Genomic DNA, 12,528 nt, shown 5'->3' with positions numbered 1-12,528 from the left:
AAACATGGAATAAGCAGTAATGGGCATTCGAGTCCAACTTACTGAGGAAAGACGAATCCTGGAGGTCCTACCTCAGACTGCACTCAACTGCTACCTTCTTTCTTTTTTTGGGGGGAGGGGGTTAGAGAGGCTAGGGGGAGCTCACCTTATAGTCAAGCAACGTATTGATTCTACGTCTTGCTGTGATGCCGCAAACTTTAATAGTAGGATTAACCTCAAGGTGCACTCGTGTCCACCCGCTGTTATGATTGTCTTTTGCCTTCACATCTCGCAGAGGAAACAGTCTAGGCTGCTAGTGTGGTGGTGAAAAATAAACTTCTGACCAAGGACTCTCAGCCCTAGAAAAGTCTGTCTAACCAATGAAAATAAAAACAAGTCCTCACTCTAAACAGTTTCAAACATGCATGTCTGTAGCCCCATCTTTTTGCTTCTCAAGGTCCATGCCCAACCAGAATAGGACCAAGAACACAGAATGTATCCTATCGCAACTGCCCTGGTAAGTGTATAGTGTTCTCCCAGTCTGATTCAGTCCACACAAGCCCAGTCCAGCCTTTCCTATTCAACCCCTACTGTAAACAGTGATAGACTTTGATTTATAGGAAAGTTGCCTGTTTTGTTGTTCTCCTGTAACCAATCCTCTGTCTCCTCAGCCCTCAGCAAAAAAATAATATTAATCCATGCATCTCATTTTGTAGAGTCAGACTAATGCAGATTGAATAGATCATATGCCAAATAGAGAGGTTCATGATTAACAACATTTCAGCAGTCCAGAAGCTTAGGAACCCCCGGATTTGCAGACTTGAGTAGATGTTTTTCAAAAGAACACTTGAAATCCCCATTAAGCTGATCAGCAAGGGGACCAAAGACAGTGTCCTCGTTTAGCCCGGTAACTACCACCCCTCAAAATCTCACTGTCCCCAAGAAACACAAGCAGCAGTTACACAACAGAAGACTTAAAATGTTGTTTTTTTTCTCACCAGCTGAATGTATTTAATCCATTCGGTCTATTTTCCAAGTCTTTGCATAATTACACTTCTGTGCAAGCAGCGTGTGCAATGACTTACCTACATTCCAACCATTTTCATCCTTTGGCTTTATAATTTGGTTCTTGTCATGAACTGCCCTCATTAGTAGCATTAGCTTCATATTCCAGCCAAGGATGTAAATTTTGTCTTCACCTGGCACTGAGTCACCCTTTGAATTGGCTCCAGTAATTGCTTGAATCAGGCAACATAAAAGCCTCGATGTTTCTTTATTAAGATTGTTCTATGCAAGCAATTTCGAATCGGTGGGGAAAAAAAGAGGATGATTCCTTCTCTATTCTTACTTGTAAAACTGCAGAGCCGTGCCAGTTGGCATAAGCAGGCCTCATTGCTAATATTTTCATTTTCATCACCTGTTAGTACAGGTAAACCCCTCAGCTCCGAGTGACAGTGTTGGCCAGAACAGGAAAAATAGGATAAAAAATACAGCATGAGCATCGAGTCCTCTTTGATGGCTTTGTTTAGCCCCCTCCCACCCCCCACCCCTTCCTTTTTCTTGAGTATATTTAATGTAATGCTTCAATTCAACACCAGGATACCTAACTGAGTTGACAGCAGACATGTGTCCACAAAATAATAGAAAGCCAGATTATTAACCGGGGTTATTTAATTACAAGTACTTCTTAAAAAGCAAGAATTCCCTAGAAAAGAAAAGAATGTAGTTTCCTGGGTTAAATGTGGATTCGAATGTGTCTCATGCTTGTTTTAATGTTGCTGCATATAAACTGACTTAATTTCTTCCCTTCCCCTGTGCAATCTGCAGGAAACCTCCTGGGTATCTGACTCACTCTCTTCATCCACTGACCGATTTCTGATCACACTGATTGCTATTTCTATTTTTACATTTCTACTTACATCATCAGGTCTTCGGTCATGTGTTCTCCCTTTCTTTCCAGATTTCCTTCACCCGTGTCTCTCCGTCTGCTTCTCACCTCTTCTATTTTGTGTGGCTGAGGCAGCTTCTGAGAACTGTTGTTAGTTTGTTTGATTCCTATCCATGTGAGATCTCTTAGTTAGGTGCAGCACACTTGAATTTCTTCTGCAGAATGGAGTGCATTCATTTATGGATCCTTTTGAATCGCAAGTTTCATAGTATTTTTTTTTTTTCTTTTTTGCCACAGAAGCCAAGATCAGACTCAACAGTTTGTGACGGATTCAAATTTTAATGTGAACATGTATACAAAAGGAGTGTTGCAGGCCTCGGATAATAATGTATGATCACGTTAACGCTTTTTGTGAAAAACAGACAGTCACAAACACATAGGAATGCAGATTGAAGGGCACAAGATCAGAGGTGTGCAGAAATAATCGTTGAATCAGTGAAGTAAAGCACGAGTGCACTTCAAACACTCCACACATAGATATTACTTTGTTGTTGACGCTTCATAAAAGTTCAAATTAAAAGAAATAAAACTCACTTAAATAAGAGTACCATTTGATAAATACAAGGTTCCTTAACTCCACCCAAAAAAGCCAAAGACACATCTAATTTAAATTTTTGCTGATTTCCACTTCAAGGTTTTCTCATTGTTCTCGCTGAAGTTTTGAGGTCTCATTCTAACTACTTGACACATCAGGACATAATAGTGAGCGCTGAATTTGAAGTTTGATCTTGGAGGATAAATTAAGGTCCAAAACACAATTTAAAAAAACAAAACGACACTGAAACCGTGTGCTCGAACACTATAAGCTGCTCGGTCTCTTGGTCACAGCTCATGATGTGAAGAAGCAGTTAAAATAAAATCTAATTTTCTTTACCTTGAATTTCAGATCAGCCAAATTTAAATCAGGTTTTTGCCTTTTAAGGGCAGAGTGGCAGAATTGTTTTGATATCTCACTCATAGTTTTTCTCTCGTTCATGTACAAATACCACTGACTGGATTTCCCTTTCTGCAACGTTGTTACCTCTTAAACAGTGTACATTCAACACAAACAGATTACTGCCGTACTGTCTTGAATTGTCCAGTCTGATCTAGGCTTTAGATGTACCTTGCTTATATACTGCTCTCTCTCTATATATATATATTTTCCATTATTGTATTGTTGCAGTTCAGAATTAGAAGCCACTCACTTGCAATGCATATGGAATTCTTTTTTTTTTTTTTAAGTTTTAGTGAAATGTGAAATGTTTTATCGGCTATTGACATCTCAGTTTAATGGACTGAATAATGCTTATTAGCACAAGTGCATTCAGAGTGCCTTGTTTGAATGCGCTCATGATGGCTAATTTATAGCAGACTCGTATGGACACAAAAACATCTATTCAGATTGCGCACGCTCTTATGGAACATAAAATTAAATACATTTTTCCACAGTGAGTGCACGAGAGGTATATTCATGCATTTTGCTCCAACAATTTACAGTGATTACCTGCTCCCTTGGTCTGCAATGAACTTATTTGTGCATGGCTTCATCTTTTTAAAAGTGAAAATAATGATAAAAATGTTACATGGAGACTTTTGCATTGTATTTTTCCCACAAAATTAAAATTGGATCTTTATTATATTAAAACCTGCTTTAATTGAATAACACGATGTAATCAATTACACTGCTCAAAAACCCCCACTTAAATCGCACATAGAAAAGCTTTTTTGATATTAAAATGTGTAATTCATAAACCCTTTGCAGGCAAGGTTCAAAATTATACCACCAATCAAAGTTTCAAATTGAAATTAGAGGCTGCTTCAACTGGTGTCATAGTGTGGCTCCGGGTGAGATAGCAGACGGTGACCTGGCAGATCTCCTTCTAGACCTGGATCATTTCATCAGTGACATCCGAGACAGTCTGGGTGCTCCCAGAGGTTCTCAGTTGGATTCAGGTCTGGGGAAATGAAGGCCAGTCAATGGCATCGATGCCTCTGTCATCCAGAAATTACCTATACACTAGAAGAACCCACAGCAACAGCATAAGGTCTGACAGTGGGTCTGAGGATTTCATCCTGGTACCTAACAGTGATCAGCTGTTTAGCATGTGGAGGTCTGTGCAGCTGTCCAAGGATATGCCTCCCCAGTCCATCACTGACCCACTGCTAAGCACTCATGCTCAGTGCTACTGCAGGCAGCATAACACTGACCAAGGCATCTCCAGATTCTTTCACGTCTGTCACTTGTACTCAGTGTGAAGCTGCTCTCATGGCGTGTCAGCGGAGAACACGCCAATTCTGATGTTCACTGGTGAATGCCAATCAAGCTGCACTGTGCTAAAGGCCACACCAAAGGACGTCAGCCCCTAGTCCCGTCTTCATGGTGTGTGACCGTTTGGTATTCGTATTAATAGCCCACTGGGGTCATTTTGTAGGGCTGGGATTGGGGAGGCCCTGTCCAGTTCTCATAACATACGCTCCTACAGCAACCTGAATGTGCTGCATGGAGCGTCTCGTGATAACAGTGTTGACAAGGACGCTAGCAAAAAGCAAAAGCAGAGAAACGTAGTGCAGGAAGGACATGGAGAGTAATGGTCTGTGGCCACCACCTGCTAAACTGTTGTCATGTTGTTGCCCCGCCTGTTGTAGCTTTCATTGCACCAAAGCAGGTGAAATGGATTGCTCCCTAAATTGTACCTTTTTTTTTGAGCAGTGTATTTGTACAACTTTCCACTTAGAAAAAGGAAATAATCAATCTTGACTGAGTTTTGGTGGTGAGTGGATTTAAGGGAATGACAAGTCACACTCTAGAAAGTATCGTGTGATCTGTCCAACTGTAAGACAGGGTTTCAGTTTCTTTGAGAGACAAAAATGTGACTTTTACTTTATGCAAATTTTTACCATATTTCTAACTAAAGAGAGATTTTTCTGAAATGGTTAGAGTCGTGGATATAAAACAGAACGTATGTTAATAACAATTTTCTCACTTGCCAATGAAAAAAAAAAATCCACCCACCACTTTGCTACAAAACTACTTTGACAATTAGTCACGACGCCAAATGTGACCACAGTTTTTGGTGCTCTAATCGAACCCTTTTTCTGAGACAGGACTTTGACGTCTGTGTGTCATCTTTCTCACAACTTTCCTGTTTCTAATAGGTGTACCCGTCTTGTTCCATGTCTCATAACGTGTTTCTGCATATGTAATCGTGGCGATGACACTTAATTCATATTAATCTGTTTTTTTCCCTTGCACCCTTTCATTCTCTCTTCCAACGCTTAAAATAGAAGTGGAGCAAAAAGGTAAATAACAGACACGACCCAAACCCTAGCTCCTTGTTTTGTGGCATCTAGTTGTCAGTTACCTATTTTCCGATGGTGGCCTCTAGAAACCCATTGCAGACGTTATCGTCAGAACCTCCGCACCCCCCAACTGTAACGTTAGCAGCCAGTGTAGTGCTACAAGGGAAGTAAAGCTGGCCATATAAAGACGGTACACAAGCAGCCAAAAGATGTAAATGGGGGAATATTGGCTGCAGTCCATAGGGGCATCCTCTTCTCATTCTCCCTGGGTGCTTTGCTACTCAGCAGAATCTCATATTGCTTGGCTTCTAAACCCTTTTCCATAGCATGCCATGGTAACAGTGTTTCCTGGCCTTCTTTTCAAGCTTTTGCTATCAACTGTCCCTTTTCTCTTCAAGATCCCTACCCTTCTCACTGTTTTCCCCATTATTCTCACCAGACCACTTGCTGCTCTTTTCTCCGTTGATTCTTATGCCTCCTTTACCTCAGACAACAACCAAAAACACCTCAAGAGACCCTTTCAAAGAAAAGAAACCAAACATTTTTTATTACTTTTCAATTTGAATGATTGTGATATTTGCACCACTTCGTAATGACGAGCCTCTCAGGTATATACCATTAGAATAGGTGGTGTAACTGAGACATCAGAGTATACACATTTTGCAGACTCCGTTGACTCCTGCTCTGTCATAACCTCTCCCGTCTGTTGCCAAGTGACTTTAGTTGGCTGCATACTTTTATTTACAGGACCAATTGTTATGTTAAGTTTTGTTTCTGTTATGTTTTCCCCTCATTTGTGTTTTACTCAACAGTTAATGTCTATGAGGCCAGTCTTCTTTTCGTTTCCGACTACTACATATTTAAACATTATGCTTAATAACTTTTCTATTTCTTTGTATTTTTTCTTTCTATGCACAAAACGTCCTCATATTGGCTATAGATGTTAGTTGTGTTTTGGCCACTCGTTGATATGTGTTTGTCCCCACTCCTATTGGACAACCTGTAAAACAAAATGAAGAAATTAGCTATTAAATCGGCTATTTAAGCGTGTGTGTATATATATATGTATATGCTTTTCACATTTTAACCTTTCTGCTTCTCATTCTACTCTTTCTCCATTGCTAGTTTTTCTTTGTCCTGGGACTCTGAAAGCTGTCGGTGAACCTTCCTTTATATTTGAAGCGGAGCAGCAAGCTGGAGCCTGGTGCAAAGACCCACTGCAAGCCGGCGACAAAATCTACTTCATGCCTTGGACTCCGTACCGAACAGACACTCTAATTGAGTACTCCTCCTTGGATGACTTTCAAAATGCCCGTCAAACCATCACCTACAAGCTGCCGCACCGGGTGGATGGGACTGGATTTGTGGTCTACGATGGGGCGGTGTTTTTCAACAAGGAGCGTACCCGAAACATCGTGAAGTTTGACCTGCGGACTCGAATCAAAAGCGGTGAGGCGATCATCAACAACGCCAACTACCACGACACGTCGCCCTACAAGTGGGGAGGAAAAACAGACATTGACCTGGCGGTGGATGAGAACGGGCTGTGGGTGATTTATGCCACAGAGCAGAACAATGGTATGATGGTGATCAGCCAGCTGAACCCCTACACGCTACGATTTGAAGCTACCTGGGAAACGAACTATGACAAGCGCTCAGCCTCCAATGCCTTCATGGTCTGTGGAGTACTCTATGTGGTCCGCTCCACCTACGAAGACAATGAAAGTGAAGTCAGCAAGAGCCTGATTGATTACATTTACAATACCAAACAGAACCGTGGGGAATACGTTGATATCCACTTTCCCAACCAGTACCAGTACATTGCAGCTGTGGATTATAATCCGCGAGATAACCAGCTCTATGTGTGGAATAACTTTTACATCCTGAGGTACAACTTGGAGTTTGGCCTGCCTGATCCGGCACATGGTAAGAAACCGTCGCCCCGATCATTTCTCCTGCAGACAATAGTGTTAAATTGCATTGCTGAGATTGTGATTTTAGTTCCTGTCAAGTGCACTTTTATATTCCTCTGCTATCCCCATCTATGTATCAAGTGTCACAGCTGACTGATTTTTAATTTAGAATCTAATATGTGCTAGATATGTTATGGGAAGCTTTGGAGTGTAGGAAAGCATTGAAGTGAGCGGGGCTCTGTGGTAAACAACACCTCGAAGCCAGTTACCATATCATAAGGGATCAGTATCATGGGGATTTGGGAGGTTTACCATCCGGGCGTTCCCTGAGTCCCTGGTGCTAAGGCTCCAGGGACCCCTGCTAGCATATTCCTTTCTTTTTTTTTTTTTGAGAGTGAGTAAGACAGGAAGAGAGAGAGATACCTCACCTCTGGAAACATACATGTCTGGACAGGTGCAAAGTCTGGCCTGGGGCAAGGTTAGATAATTCCCCCAGTGATGCTGAAACTTGAAATCTCTGTTGGCCATTAAAAAGTGAAAAAAAGCGAGAGAACCCCCCCCACTTCATTTTACAGTCTCTAGCTGAAGTGTAAGGATTCAAGGTTCTCCTTAAGACAGAAAGAGATGCAGACACAAAAGAGACGGATCAATCATCCAGGGTCACATCGGCAGCATGTGTTTTTAATTTAGCTGTCAAGAGCTGAGCGGAGACCAGCCAAGGCTTGCAATCGTCCTTACGCTGAGAATATAATAACGGTAATTATCTTAATCCCTCCACACCCAGAATCCTAAGTCCACGTAATGCTCAGCATAGTTAATGATGAGCCACAGAGGTCAAGCAACTTTTTCACAGATTATCCAAGAGCTCAATATTTATTAATGCGTTGGCTCGTCCACTTTGGTATTGATAGGGCACGGCCTAGGGCTGCTAGACTGGGTTCAGCAAGTGAAACAGCATCAGCCTAGGCAATGCAAACCAGGTCTGAGGTCAAATGCGCAGGGTTCACTGGCCAAATAAAATTAAAAAATGATCTTTATAACTTGCTTGAAGTTCTTCCACTAAATACTTTATCAATATATCGAGTTTTACCTACAAATTTTGAACAATTGAGGCGTATGCTGCAGTCAGAATCCGTTACCTTATTTTAGTCATGCCTGAACATACATTCACGTACTCATTTGAAGAAATCAAAAATAAGCTGGTTTTGGGCCGTTCCCATAAATTTCCCGACAGTCACTGTAAAAGCGGTCGTGTTATTTTTTTCTCCTAACAAATGAGAATCAATTAGTGCATTATGTGTTTATAACCAGCAAACTGACTATGAAGCAGTCAGCATTGCCTTTCCAGATTAACTGATATGACTTCCCGTAATAAGCTGTTTATACACACACTGCATGCTCAATCAACTTTTTCATTTGTTAAATGGACACTGATCACCGATAGCAAAATAAGAGGCTTTAAAAGGATCTGCCCTGATATAAGAATACACTCCAGTTGTCTGTGTGTCTTAAATCACACTGTGCTAGCTTGTTAATTCACACAGATACCTCTCAAGCATCAAAAAGAGCCCACTTCACTTCCTGTCTAGTACGTTAAGAAATATACAGTCTCTGACATCCTGCATTTCCTTCTCCTTAGGGTTTCCTTATTCTCTCATCTTTATTTTAATGTCTACAAGGACTCGGTTCTCTCCCCTTGACAAATGAGACATGAGCCTGGCCCTGTTGCTGACTAATGTATGTTGAGTTGCAGTCGATGAGAGCAAGGGAGAATGGTCCAGGATGATCATCAAGATGTCAATAAACTTGTCCTCCCACATGGCTGATGTTGACACATAAATGATGGCAATTTTTTCTGGCTGTCACAGGACGCCCTCTCTTTGATATCTTTATGCTCGTTTCAGTGGCTGCATCACTGGCCACTGAAACAAGCCATCAGAATGCTTTTGTGGTGTTAAAAGTTGAACCTATACGTTTTTAGCAGCAGCGACAAAGAAAAGAGAAGGAAACTAAAAGAACATTCTCATGCACTAAAGCCTAGACTACATGCACACGCACAAAGGTGTGTTTGTGTATGAGTGTAGCAGTAACTGGCCCAAACTTGCAAAATTCTGCTGCTGAATGATGAGTTTGGCCCATTATCAGTCAGACAAACATCCAGTAGTTACTTACCGTGTAACAAGAGGATTTAAGCAGCAAAGTAATAGTTTCTTACTTTTTCTATTTGTTGAATCACCATATGGTGCACAGTGTTTTAGCCCTAAGAATCCAACATACAAAATAGTTCCACGCTTTCAGTATTTATAGGGCTGTGTTAAACTTTTGACTAATATCTGCAGGTCGTTCTACTTTTAAAGGGAATCTCAGAGAATGAATAGAAGCTGATGGAATTGGTAGGGGCAAGACCAAAACTTTACTTTTACTGCACTTTCTGCTCTATTGCCATTTCTCAATGCACAAACAACTCAGTCACTTGATTTGATCCGTCATGGAACGCTAAGCATCAAAGTGATGCTGAGGCTTTATGCGACAGACATTTGGGTTCTTGTCAAGTCCAATAGCGTTGCTCGTGTAGAGACAAGATCATCTCTTGTAGGATTATGTGGGAGTGGATGGGCTCCGATTCAACAATCAGCTCCACTGGAAGTGGACGCTATATGGGTCAGCAAGTCCCTCTCGTGGCTTTGACCAACGTCAATATAATCAAGTGGTTTTGCTCCTTGCATCTTTCCCTTCTTGCATATAGCAGCCAATGCAAAAGGCACATTCCTTTGTTGCATTTTTTAAGTGAGATGATTACATGGATTTGAATGAGGTATTCCCAAAGAGAACTCATTATGCACCCATTTCTGTGGAGAATGTATTCATGCCAAGCTCTGATATGTGGCCTCAAACCACCGCGTAAGCATCTCCAAAGCCTTTTATACCCAAAGTGGGTAAAAACAAGCTGTGACATTTCCAGGATGGGACACAGGTGAGCCTTGGAAACCTTTTATTTTATCCCGCACTGCAAAATACTACTGTATAAAAGCCCCCAGTGCTGCAGTTAACACCCACGCAAATCAAAACCGCCTCTTTAATTGTTCAAATGTCAATACATTTGCATACAGTTTCAATCTTTGCGCTGCACAGTCAAATTACAACATTCGCAAGTAGGGATCGTAAGAAAGAAAATGACCCAATTTGTCTAAAATTACAAGGTACGGCTCACCGACGCGAGTTGCCAATTAGCTTACAAAAGTCTGCATGTGGTCAAAACAATGCCCTGTAGTTGGTGTGTTATGAAAGTGCTTTACAGTGCAAAAATGTTCAGCTGTTAACAGATGCTTGTGACTCATATGCATTAGCATCACCCTAGAGAGCTTACCTCTTATAGTCTGATAAATATACAGCTCTCTAATAAGCACCACTATGATTCATTTCTGTCTTCTGTGGTGCTTACATGGAGGTCAACTTGTGCGTGGCAACATTTAGAGAGAAAACAAGGAGGGGGGATAAAAAGATGGACACTGTCAACATCATCATTAAGCTTTCGCAGCCATCTAAGCTGCTCCGCTAAAATGTATAGAGTATGGATGTTTATGTGTCCTCGAGTTTGAATTTGTTCTTTATAATTTTTTTAAGGTGTTGCGATTGTCGAGTAGCCGGCTTGGATAAGGAGGTGCCACTTCCCAGGCTCATTAAAAGGGATGCTACTTTTAGCTAGTTACAACATATGCAGTCCTGACAGTTTCGTTTAGTACGACACTGAAAAACATCTCGAAGCAGCCACACCCTTAAAAAATGTATAAATTAGCCACAATGATCAAAGCCATCTTTTTTTTATTCTTTGTTTAGCCAGGCTGTGCAGTTTTGAAAATGTGTGTGTGGCTATTTCTGGTCAGGTGGTAAGAACTTTGTGTCTGCTCACTGTGGTGCAGGATCACGGTTCAGGATGGGCTAAAAACATGTTTGCCTTGACAACAATCAAGTGTGGACACAGCGGTGTGGATGGGGAGGGTATCGATGTGGAAAATCACCCTTTCTGTTTTTGTCTTCATGTTTTCTTTTCTGTCCGTTTCAGTCACATGGTTTCTCGCCGCCGTTGTTTCTGTTGCATTCAGTTGTGCTGCTTTACTCTTTCTTTTATTTCTTTATTTCTGAGTTGCAGACACTCATTGTCTCGGTTGGTGCCTGATGCCATCGGACCAAACCCACTCTAACTCTGACAACCAAATCCACATATCTCTCCTAAAGCATCTTTTACCCTTTTCACGTCCGTGAATATACGATAGTCACCTTTGGTCACAGCGATGCCAATTTTGTCATCAGTGAAACCGAAGCTACACGCTGCCATGGCGTGCCTTCAAATTTGTCGTCACAGGCTTGCCTGTGTAGATTTACAAACACGCGTCGTCCCAGAAGACCGTTTTAATAAGAACAACTACTCATCCATGGTGTCCACAGCTGTCCGTCGGCGCCTCCGCAAGCAAGTGCAATCACGGTGTAACATTAACCACCGATCACATCAGTGCCTCGTTTCTGCTTTGCCCTCCAGCTGATCCAAACTAGCAATTTTTTTTCTTTTAAGTCCTCCTTCACTGTGAATGTACACGAGCTGCGACTTAGATCCACATGTTTGCATTTTGCAAGCATGTCGTCACCCATAGGCATCTGTTTGACTTCTCTGCTGAAGTCGGGCTAAAGCCTAAGTCAGACTGCTCAAATAATGCCTAGTGAGAGCAGTGCACACTAAATGAGTGGATTTGAGCAAATCCTTAGCTCTGCCTCATGGGGAACTGCACACACACAACAGGGCAAAGATGGCCATCATAACATGAGCACGCGGCTCACACACTGCTGGCTGTCATTAAGAAGTCATTTCCACTGTTTTGTTTTTTTAAGGATCAATATTTTCATTATAAAAAAAAAAGTAAAATCCAATATTTCCCATCTGTTCGTAGTTGGATTTTCTACTGATAAATTCTTGGTAAGTAACCATTCGCCTCTGTCAAGGTGACTCTAATTCTGACCGCACAAGCCCGGCCAGCCAAGGCTCAACCAAATGAAACACCTCACTGCAGCAAGTCTGTATAAAAATCCCCCCACAGCGAGCTGACCTCTTGGCAGGCCTGCTTCTTGGTCGGAACAGGTAAATTCAGCAAGTTTCATATTTTGTTGAGCGGCTTAAATACGTCCCTAAATCTCATATTTTTCTGCCCAGGTGCATGATATTTCCAATTTTGTTAGCTAAATGTCTCCATTGTTGCTTTTAGAATGCAAAACTCTCTAATATCTGTCCGCCTGCTTCAGCTCTTTATTCCTCCCCCGTATCTTTTTAAACACAATTTAGTTATTCTGTCTACATCATAACACCGCTGTTCTCCTTTTTGGTTATGATATAGGAGTGAATTTAACTAGGCTGAT

General features: G+C 41.6%; 1 protein-coding gene across 34 annotated transcripts in view; it reads left to right on the top strand.

Annotated features, from left to right (window-relative positions):
• Positions 1–12,528, top strand: part of adgrl2a (adhesion G protein-coupled receptor L2a) — an 89,852-nt gene that overhangs the window by 48,335 nt on the left and 28,989 nt on the right. For 20 of the 34 annotated variants that reach the window (XM_040031535.1, XM_040031403.1, XM_040031394.1 and 17 more), the window contains exons 5-7: positions 437–496; positions 5,195–5,209; positions 6,335–7,135. In XM_040031535.1, the coding sequence (XP_039887469.1) occupies positions 437–496; positions 5,195–5,209; positions 6,335–7,135 (876 nt within the window). The remainder of the gene's footprint in view (positions 1–436; positions 497–5,194; positions 5,210–6,334; positions 7,136–12,528) is intronic. The other 14 variants (XM_040031429.1, XM_040031553.1, XM_040031603.1 and 11 more) reach the window with 3 other exon arrangements.

The sequence above is a fragment of the Simochromis diagramma genome, unplaced genomic scaffold (genome assembly GCF_900408965.1).
Source record: "Simochromis diagramma unplaced genomic scaffold, fSimDia1.1 OVJJ01000334.1, whole genome shotgun sequence".
Classification (NCBI taxonomy): Eukaryota; Metazoa; Chordata; class Actinopteri; order Cichliformes; family Cichlidae; genus Simochromis; species Simochromis diagramma.
The sequence above is the reverse complement of the archived record's forward strand: the minus strand, read 5'-3'. Positions and strand labels throughout refer to the sequence as shown.